General features: G+C 40.1%; 1 protein-coding gene across 1 annotated transcript in view; it reads right to left on the reverse strand.

Moving 5' to 3' along the window:
• The window catches only part of CCDC80 (coiled-coil domain containing 80), a 451,240-nt gene that overhangs the window by 46,008 nt on the left and 393,560 nt on the right, over window positions 1-11,672 (reverse strand). Inside the window, exon 5 of the mRNA XM_044072370.1 lies at window positions 1,267-1,370. Coding sequence (XP_043928305.1) covers window positions 1,267-1,370 — 104 coding nt within the window. The remainder of the gene's footprint in view (window positions 1-1,266; window positions 1,371-11,672) is intronic.

Below are 11,672 nucleotides of genomic sequence, written 5' to 3' on the forward strand. Positions count from 1 at the left end.
AGATAGAACACACACAGTGTGAAAGTAGCGGACTCCAAGACAGACTGCTGGCCACTCACGAGTGGAGTCAAACAGGGATTGGTTCCGGGGACTCTGGCTGACCAAGTTCGAAGACGACTGCAAGCTGGGAGCCATTATTAACTCCCCAAATGATGCAAACATCCTACAGAAAGGCCTCACTGAGACCAATGACTGGTGTCGAAACCATGGACTTAAGCTTAACGCCAAAAAATGCATCGTCATCCCCTTTGGTAAAAACTCATTTCCCACTAATTACCACATTGATAGGAACCCACTGAACACTGAAGGCATTATCAGAGATCTGGGGATGCAGGTTGATAGCAACCTCTCCTTCGACCACCACATTTCCACTGTGGTCAGAAAGTCCTTCTATGTGGCACATCTCATTACCAAGGGTTTTACATCCAGGAAGAAAGAGGTCATTGTCTCTCTCTACTCTTCCCTCATTAGACCAGTCATTGAATATAATGCCCCATTTGGCATGTACCTCACTAGACACCTGCAACAGCTGGAGAGGCCACAGAAGTACCTCACGAAAAGGATCCTAGGCATTAAACACATGTCCTACACAGATAATCTCAAAAGACTCCAGCTATTCTCTGTCTCATATTGCCTACTTAGAGGTGATCTCTGCTTGACTTACAAAGCCATGTCTGACCCAGCTCTGTTAGAAATGCTGCATCTAAAGAAATCCCAATCCCTCTGCACCACACACACTCCAGAGACCTCAACCTCATTACCACAATCAACAGAACATGCTGGAGGGACAGGTTCCTCACTCAGAGACTGCCCACGCTCTGGAATAGACTTCCCATACATGTCAAGCAGAGCACCTCGCTGTCCCTCTTCAACAGAAATCTTGATGAGTGGATGAGTAATAGAACGTTCACCCCTGGGATCACTCCAGTAGCTCTACTTGATAGAGGCACTGGGAACTAATGTCGGGCGGCACGATTCCAGAGCACTTCTATGGGCTAGGCTTGTAAAGGCTCCAGGGCCATTAGCCTAGTATACACCTATGAACCTATGTAGCCCCAGTGGCATATTAGCCTGCAATAGGTCACTTTAAATGCATGCTAACCGTTTAGTAATTACATAACCTGCAGTGTCAGTTTTTGTATACCAGAATAATTCTGGGTTATGCAAGTATATCTGTACATGGATAACTTTTTTTCTGTAGTTTTAATGACCGTCAAGAGTTCAGCCACTAAGAATGAATGTAATCTTTTTAGTAAAGCAGCTTACCGAGATTGCATGCCTGTCCACTGAGAGCGCTAATCTGATGCTGGTAGCCCCACTCCTCATCATTTGGTGCTGAGATAACCAAAAGTCTCCTTCTCCAACGAAACCTGTAAAACAAAGCAGAAAGGACAGGCACCTGTCAGTAGGGGGGGCATACTATAACTGATGAAGCTATGAAATTGCAAATGGCCCTTGGCTTTCTGTTTAACCAACAGCTATTCATCCACTCACACTTTATTAGCAATAGTTGTTTTACCTACAGTACCTTACTGGAAAAATGTTCCCTTCTTAAAATTGTCTATGACATAATTTTGCAGGATGTAACTACTGGTACAATTTCTACATATGAGCACACTATACCTGTGTGAACACAAAAGTGCATTTAATTCTGTTACACAAAGTAGCTCATGCTTGATACAGGTTGAATGTTAATTAGATAGTATGTTACAGGCTGGAATATTACACTTCATATGTCTTCTCCCTTCCAGGTTTCCTGGTGCGGGTCACTGTGGTAGCAGACTAGGCAGTGCAGACCAAACACCCCCCAACCACGGATTTCAGTTTACCCAGGGGATGCCCAAGTATTGTCAGGCTATCTGAGAGGTATCATTCTTCTGGCATGCCTTGGGTCTGTCTTGTGACCGCCTTTTAATCATGCATGCATGCATGGAAAGACTCCAATAGGAGCTGACTAGTGGCATACATATATGATGCCCATATCATTTCAGCTGATACCTGTTAATTAGTTCCACATCACAGAGCCCCTTTCCATATCATGAAGAATAAATCCAAGAAGTCCAAAGAGAAATCTGTTTTTGGTTGTTTATACCAGTGACCTCACTACACACACTTCATAACTACAGTTGAATATAGGGTCATGAAATGACAGGAAACAGCCTTGCTGTAGAGCCAGCATGAAGAAGGACTAGTTACCAACAACCTATTGCTACCATGTTTGAGGGAGACTCATTATATCATTCTTTAAGGGGTTATTCAGGCATCACATTGGCCACATGCTGTTATTCATCATATAGATTACTGATCCTACAGACATTGCCAACATACTGGCTGACAGGTTCAGTGCAAACTTCTCCCCCCCTCCCCCCCAAAAGGAGAGATATCTATACCAAGCGATTGTAGCCCCCCAAACATCTCCAACGCCCAAGTGAGAACTGCTCTCTCCAAAGCAAAAAACACAGCATCCATGGGACCTGATGGTGTCCCCGGCTGTGTGCTCCACGAACTCAATGAGGAATTAAACCCACAGCTAGGACAGCTGTTTAATCATAGTCTTACCTCTGGATACGCACTCCAGGAGTGGCGCACTGCAACTGTGGTCCCACTTCACAAAGGCGGTGCCTCCACCGACCCTGGAAATTACCGGCCCATTAGCTTGACAAGCCTTATCTGCAAAGCCATGGAGAGGATCATAATGGACCTCATAAATAAAGACATAGGAAATTTGCAGACTTTGGATCCATCCCAGTTTGGCTTTGTCAAAGGCAGATCATGCCTTCTAAACTTGGTTGACTTTTTCGAAACAGTCACCAAAGCCATTGATGAGGGAAAGGCAGTCCATACAGCCTACCTCGATCTGGCGAAGGCCTTCGATACAATACCCCACTCGGGTATCATTGAAAAACTCATCAGCTTAAATGTTAACCCATACATGACAAGATGGGTTGCAAACTGGCTGAGTGACAGAACCCACAGGGTCAGAGTTGCTGGCGCCATGTCAGACTCAAAGCCTGTCACAAGTGGTGTACCACAGGGCTCAGTCCTGGGCCCACTCTTGTTTGGCATCTACTTTTCCGGTACAAGCAAACACAGGAGGGTTATGGCTGACAAAGTTTGCAGATGACTGCAAACTGGGCGCCATAGTAGAAAACACATCTGACACAGATATCCTTCAGAAGGGTCTCACAGAAACGGATAGCTGGTGCCAGAGCCATGGCCTAAAGTTAAATGCCAAAAAATGCATAGTCATACCCTTCGGGAAAAACAAGGTTACCCCTAGCTACCAAATAGGTGGCAATCCACTGAGCACAGAAGAAGTTATCAGGGACCTGGGGACCCAGGTTGATAGTAGTCTGTCATTCGACACCCATGTAGCTAAAGTAGTTAGGAAGACCTTCTACATTGCCCACCTTATCATGAAGGGATTCTCATCTAGATCAAGGGAGGTCATAGTCTCCCTATACTCATCACTCATCAGACCAATGATTGAGTACAATGCCCCATTCGGAATGTATCTGACCCGACACTTGCAGCAGCTGGAGGGGCCACAAATGTTCCTCACCAAAAGGATAAAGGGTCTCAAACATCTGTCCTATGCTGCCCGACTGAAAGAACTCCAGCTCTATTCAGTCGCCATCGCTTGCTCAGAGGTGACCTTTGCCTAACATACAAGGCCATGTCAAACCCAGATTTGATGAATATGCTTCACCTCAAAAAATCTAGATCCATCAGAGCCACAAGGGCGAGAGACTTAAACCTCGACACGGCTATTAATAGGACGTGCTGGAGGGATAGATTCATCACCCAAAGACTCCCTATGCTGTGGAATAAAATCCCGGTATATGTGAGGCAGAGCACCTCGCTGGCCTTGTTCAAGAGAAATCTTGACCAATGGATGGGAGATCGCAGATATACCCCAGGGATTACCTCAGTGTCACTGCTCGACAGAGGCACAGCAAAATAATGGGTATAGTTCCCCATACTAAAGGGGTGGCGTAAGCCACAAAACTATGGGCTAGGCTTGTAAATGCCCTTGGGCAGATAGCCTAGTATGAACCTATGAACCTATGAACCTATATTACTTTTTTATATACTTTTTATTGGTCCACACCACTTCGGACCATGCAGCGGTCATTACTCACCTTTTTTGTTCCCCATTACTGGGATGAGAGACAGTCATGAAACAGACATCATTCAGGCAACCATGAATGCTTTTCACAACTTAGAAACTAAAGCCTTCCAAGTGCCTGAAGTGAAGGCTTGTTATACTTTTCCCTGTGCATGTCCCTTAAATGCTTTTATGCAAACATGGCTTGGTAGAGTCAAGCATGTCCTTCTCCCCTAATTCTGAAGCGCGTACACCTCTCTCTCTGACTAGTAGGTGTCAACATTGCTGTGGGTCAAACTTCAATGAATCCACCGAGATAAAAGTCACTGACATTGAAAACAAATCTTTGTAAAACACAGTCAACAGAAATACCCAGAATACAGAAACATAATTTTAAACATTGCAGCACACCTCCATATAGGACACACCTCCACCTGACCTCTTAACCATAACTGTAAACATAAACCTAAATCTTAAGTCTGACTTCAATCTAAACTTCTATTCAAATCTTAAAGTTTACTGACATCTGCAAATATTATACAAGTGTATTTGGCCAAGTAGAGCTTTGTTCAGTGTGACATTCAACTAAACTGGATTTCACTAAATAGACTCATGAATTTGGATTTGCCCATTGCTGAACTGCCTTAATCCCATACATGGAGACAGATAATAGTATGATTCTTTTAAAATTAAGCCTTATGTTAAAGCTTCTGTCATGCTTTTGGAATCTTGCTTTTCTCTCATCAGTAGAAACTTCTTCAGTTCACTGGAGGTATTTCTTATTTGCTAACATCCCTTATGCTAGGCCTAAAAGACTAGAATTGTTTTATTATAAGAAGAACAAAGTTTTTAGTAGTATAGTTTGGTGGGAACATTGGTGTGTGGTTTCCTTTCATCTTGGCACCGCTGGTTGCTGTTCAGACTAAACTGCAACCAGTTCTGTCTATTTTTATCACATCAAATGTAACAAATGTGGACCAAATGGTAGTCTGTCTTCTTCCTGGGTGACTAGCAGAGGGCTTCATTATTCTTCATTCATGCTACTTAAAATGCCACAACTGAACTAGATATATATTTTTCTTTGCTTCTTATTTGTTTGAACTCAGTGTCTACCCCAGAGCTGGCAGCATGGCTTTCATGAGTATTACTACGGTGGTGGTGATGCGGTAGCGTTGTCGCCTCACAGTAAGACATTGTCCTGTTCGATTCTCAGCTAAAGCGTCTTCTGTGTGGAGACATGCGTGAATGGGCATACCTTCGTTGAAGGTTGTGCGTCAGGGCTGGCAACTCTGTACGTAAAAATCTACTGCCAATCATTAGAGGACCGGAGTTCCGCTGTGACAACCCCTAACTGGGAAAAGCCGAAAGATACAACAACTTCTAATTGCTAGAACTGTCTCATGCAGGACATCAAAACTTTTTACTTTCACTCCCCATCTGCCACTCTGTCTCTGTACCTCCCTCTCTCTCTCTCTCTCTCTCTCTTGCTTTGTTTCTGCATTCAAAGGTTCTTCAGTACTCATCACACTCACAGGTATTATCACTCATATAACAATAATCTTCTTTCATACCCTCCCATCCTGATTATGTGTAGATTTGTTTTTATTATAGCATACCATGATCATACATGTCAGCTGTCAAGAATTTTGCAGAATGTCCTGATTTTTGTCTTCCTTTTTAGGTATGTTCCTCATAAAAATTTTGATTTCCTGGTGAATCACTGAGGATTGAAATCACTAAATAATGACAAACATTTGACTTTCTGACTTAATATTCGTCAAAAATGCGTGCTAATGCAAATCATGTTCCTCTATCAACTTTCCTAGTCTATAAAAGCATTATTTAAAATCTGTCCCTGATTTTGGGCCTTTGTCCCCCCACTCATTGTATTTGGCTTTCTCCAGAATTTGTTGGATAAGAGGGTGAGAGCTACGGAGCATATATTTACTGCTGATCACTTAACTTACTGCTGTACATTCTATACTTAAAAATGTTGCTATTCAATCTATACTCGTATTAATGCTTGTAACTAAAATATGTTAATTTGCTGTTTTAAGTAGTATTAAATTATCTTAATATTCTCCATTTCACTTTATAGATACCGTTTTATTTATGTTCATACTGAGTTATTACTCATGCAAAGAATATCTTTGGTAAGCCCACTGTGGTCACCCACGTAAAGAACTAATAAATTAATGTTGACATCACCACCATTATTTTTCCAATTTTACTGGAAAAAGCCAAGTACAGAAACAAGCAGCTATGTCTTCAAATATTGACATAGGCATGTAATCAAAGTAAACATGTTAGAAACACTGAGACCCAAAGAAGTTACAGAGTCGGAAATAAACAATTCAGGGAGTGAAAAAGAAAAACTGACCCAACACCCCCAAACCACTTGTTTAGTTTTGGTTTCATTCACTCTCTGTATACCTGCCTCCTTTTTACCACCTTTCTAATCCTTCATTTTACATAATGACAAAAAAGTGCTGTTTTTCCATTGTGTTAGCTCTCCATCCCAGACAGCCACATCAGTATTCATTGTACTCCAGGAGTGTTTACATTCTATTCCACAGTTCTGTGATCTTTCAGAAAGGCAGCAATTGACGTCTACTTGAATATTTCTCCAACCAACATTGCTTTGCAATAGTGTAACAGTAAACCAGTGTTCAAATTGCAGGTTTTGTGCAGGTACTTCTTTTATATATACCAATGTTTCAGTTTCTGCCTATGCTCCATCACTAGTTGGGTTTCTTGGTAGTATGCATTCAAAATTTCGATGTGTTTCTCAAACATCTTGTACTACACACCCTATGTTCTGTTGACTCCTGTGCATAAGAATCCAGTGTTTGCTTTTTTCTACTTCCTCTTTTAACTTTCTGTTTTTCTTCCTGAAAAAATAACTGTTTTTGTGGTAATCTCAATAAGGATATGCTTACGAAATACACAATTTAACCTGTCCCCATGGAGCAGAGGGATGGTGACCTAACTGTGGCCCTGGTTACTGGGTTTCGATTACTGGCTTTTGTACTGGAGGAGACAGACTCTGAGGAGGAGAAGTAAAGGGGCATGACACATTTACCTTTCCTGGGGTGGAGAGAGGGTTGCTTGCACTTAGAGGTACACAGAGTATGATACAGACTGAAGAAACCACTACCAAGTGCTCTTGGAAGAGTGTCAGAGCTGCTTGGAGGGTATGCACAGGGAAGTAGGGCTAAAGCAACAAAAAGCTTAAACCACCCCGATGGCTGAAACATGATAGCTCCTCCTGTTTGATCCTTGTCCCAGTGATGGGGAGGGGATGGGTCGAATGACCAGGAAGGGTTGATGACTGACAGACAGTGGGGCAAAAAATGACAAAAAAATGCTGTTTTTCCATTGTGTTAGCTCTCCACCAGAAGAAAAAAGACTTTGCTGTATGATTTGGGTTAGGATGAATGCTTTACAGAGTCACTTGCTACAATATTAAGTTCTCTTTCTTTATTATTGATACCTTAATAATATTAAAGCTACAATATTAAGTTCTCTTTCTTTAACTATTATTGATATCTTAATAATATTAATTGTATTCTTCAGGAGTTTGGAACAATATTTGCTTGCTTTGACAAGTGATTTTTCAGTGCATAATTTGACACGCCCATACAAGTAAATGAGCTCCATCTGACACATTCTTTAATTTATTCCCAATGCTCTGAGAGTGCTGAGTTAGTTATATTAATTTAGGGTGGTGTGTGTGGGGGATTATGCCCCTGGATGGGTGTTATGGGGGTGAAGCTCCCTCCATGGGTGGTATTGGTGGGTTTGCCCTTCACTTAAAAAAAGTTGTGAATGGAAGACCATTCACTTAAAAATAGCTCCTTGAATCATTGCTCAAAGAATGATTACTCAGACGCCAAATATTTGTTTGGAATTGATCATAATCTATAGAAAATTATTTCAGTTCTGAGATTACATTAGTCTTTCTACGTGCAGCATTCAGTTTAGTAATATCATATCTTCATTAACTTAATTAATGTATAGGTCAAAAACTTGATACATTATTCAAAAGTAACTCAAGTAAGTCTGCATTTTATTTTTAACTAAGATAAAAGTGTTTGTTATGTTACCACCTTAAATGTAAGTCTATATGGGGCAATTTGGAGGAACAAATTCTCTGTAGGTTAAAGGGAGTTATGACGATATATAAACTCATCAATGACCTGTGCCAAAAGTGGGCCCAAAATAAGTGTCCAATAGAATATTTAAATAATTTAGTAGAAAAATAATGCACTTCAGACGTATTTCCTATGCAATTTAGAGTGAGTCAAATACACAGATATAGTGAAAAATATATCTGGAAACCCTGAGTGCTGTTAATAAAGATGGTACATCATGGAGTTGGGATGGTATGAAGAATAACTATGTAGCAAAGCCTGCTACAATTCATAAAGGACTGTAACCAGTGGGATAAGAACTTGTATGTAGTTGCAACCCAGTGAGTACATATTTTATGCTATTCACTAATCACACATGCAAATCAGCCTTCTTCAAGGATTGTATGTCATTCATAAATGTAACAACATCTGTACATATACTGGTCCTAATGGAGTAACCTACAGGACTGCAATCACCTATCAGCAAATGGTGATATGTTTGTGAGTGCAGCAATCCCCCTTCCCTGCTGACAAGTTGTGCAGTATACAAAGCTGGACATTACACAGAGAAGAGCAACATATCAGTGCTATAAACAACAATCATTTAAAAAAAAAATTGCATGATGGGAAATACCATACTGCTAATTGAATTCAGAGGCACAGGCAAAACCTGCTACCACAACCAAACTGTCACACCCACAGTGACATCCCTGAGCTTCAGCCTATGGGAGTTCAGAGAGTACCAGATCTATACATTATCATAGAACAGTAATGACTCTTGTTCCAATTCCTTAATTAATGAGTGGAACATTTTATGAATCATCACTCATAAGCATGACAGCAGAGCAATCAGCACACAGATGTCACACAATGCAACACCGAGCAGAAACCATCGCACTGCATAATAAAATGAACAGGGTTGAATTTGGCACATTAGTGACTGGTGCACTCCTGCATACTATGTGATCCCTTGTACATTTCATAAAGAATAGGGTTCTTTGTACATTGACACTGAGGAACATAGTCCACGTCGACGAATCAGGATCCTGAATGGTGACATACTAAACAAAGTGTGCAGAATGTTTGTACATAAATGTAGTCTAGATTTATGAATACAGGGCTAGATTTTGTTTTTCCCTAACAAATGATTCCTGACTGTACTTTATTGCACTGGGGCTGTGCCTGGTCTGGTAAAACTATGCATGAGCTGTGAAATCTGTACCACCTCAAGTGCATGGATTTCACAGCTGAAACATTAACCTGGTAAATGAATTAATTGACCCAAGGAACATATTAGCTATTTTACCTCAAATATTGAAAAAAAAAAAGAAAAAAACAACAGCAAAACTGAACTAACTTATGAAATAAAATACTAAAATCTGGTGAATAAAAAACAGAAAATTTATTGAGCAAAAAACACCTTCAGTAAGCACTTTCATCTCTACAAATACTGAGACTTCATCAGACTGAAAATGCATAATTAAAAAACACACTTAAACACTTGTGATCTCATCACATGATATTAATTGCCAATCAATGCTTTAACCCTTTTCTTTTTAAATAAGTCACACAATCTTCTCTATTATTCAAATCTGGGATAACAAGCATTTAACTTAACCTGCCATGAATATTCAAGCCACCCCAGTTCATTTTCAGCACTGAACAATTTTTCAGGGTTTTTAATATCATCCAGTACTATAAACTTAAAAACAGCTTTACACTTCTCATTAATTAAATGCCCTCCCAAGACATTCTTTTTGTCTCCTGTCTGTACTTCATACTTATGTTCGTATATACTTTTATATAATTCTCTTGCAGTACGACCTATATAAAATGCCAAAAACTTGCATAGAAAGCTGCAACAGTATAATTATTGCCACTACTGCAAGAGGGCATGCTCTTCTGTATCCCACATAGCCATACCCACCATGGCACAGACAATGATATGGAGAGTTAAAGGGTCTGTAACTCATTACCTAAGTAATGGGTGGAATGGAGCATACCTCACATCCCCTGCTACTCAACTCTCACACAAAGTCTCTAGGATTAATTTGTTTTCTGCTTTCACAGGAGCCAAACTAAAGCACCAGTCTCCGATGTTATGCTACCTCAAATTCCTGTACAGTTTGTGCTTTTGAACTATGTTTTCATGCTTCAATTTTATTTATGTTGCTTTCAATATTTACCAACAATGTTCCCTCTATTTTATGCTGTGTACACAGTACAGAAACTAAGCAACCAGCTTGCCCAAGAGGGATGAAGGAGCAAAAAAAAAAAAAAAAAAAAAAAACAAATAAAATGAGCAAAAAAACAAAAAGAAAAAAAAATGAGCAAAAACACTGTATGAGCATACCATGAAACAGATCAGTAAAACAACAGTTTTGTCCTATTTATCTTTTACAATATCTAGAATGCAAATCTAAGAAGTACCACTTATATATCCATGGGTGGCCTTAGGTGCAGGTGAATGAGGTGGCCATCTACAGCACGCTTAGTTAGGGATGCTTTACCAACTGTTCTTTTCTCATGGTACCCTATTTGAAGCAGTCACAGTTGCTATACACTATAAGGAAAACACTGGACACTTCATAATTTCCAGGCTTTCTGCTGCATCCCACCCATTACCTAAGCAGTGATTAACAGACCCTTTAGCTCTCTGAATAATTGCCTGTGCTCTGGTGGGTGTGGCCAAGCAAAAAGCCAGGAAAGTTTGCAAAATGGTTGGTGACAACAGAAACAGCAATGGATATCTGTAACTGGTAGCACCGTGATGGTCAACTAAGTGCCTGCAAGAAAATGTTGTGGTGAGGGTGCAGCTCACTCAGAATGGTCTTATTTTTAAACAATGTAGGCAACCACATATTATGGGCAGTGGACTTTGTAGGTCTAATTTGATTTGACTGAATCAAGCTAGATTACTTTATATTGTGACTGGCTACTACATTAACAAAAAAATAGCTGAAATAAATGACTGTGGCAATTTTTGTATTTATTTTATTACAATCAGACATTTGAGGTGTACATAAAATATCTATAATTGCTGTGTACAGGGACTGTCTGTGAATGAAAGTGACTGAACTTGGCCTGCTTTTGCTTACTGAAGTTAAATAGTCATTAATCTAATTTTGCAAGATTAGTGTGTATTTGTGCACTTGTTTGAAACAAATTAGAAATTATATCCATTTTCCTGCAGTGAAACAGCCTATGTTTTTAACAGTCAAGACACTTGCTAATTGCTGAATTGAGGGCTATCTGTGGAAGAAAATGACGCTGCCGTACTGATCAGGTTATACTATCACTAATGTGGTTTACCATACTAATGTGCATTTTTCTGTAGCAAGTTAGAATGCTTTGCTATGGTCATTTTTTAATCACAATCAGACAACTGAGGAGCATGTACATAGGCAATAAAGTATAACTAAGTATAAATA

This window comes from Protopterus annectens, chromosome 5.part0 (assembly GCF_019279795.1).
Source record: "Protopterus annectens isolate FY-2018-M chromosome 5.part0, PAN1.0, whole genome shotgun sequence".
Lineage (NCBI taxonomy): Eukaryota > Metazoa > Chordata > Ceratodontiformes > Protopteridae > Protopterus > Protopterus annectens.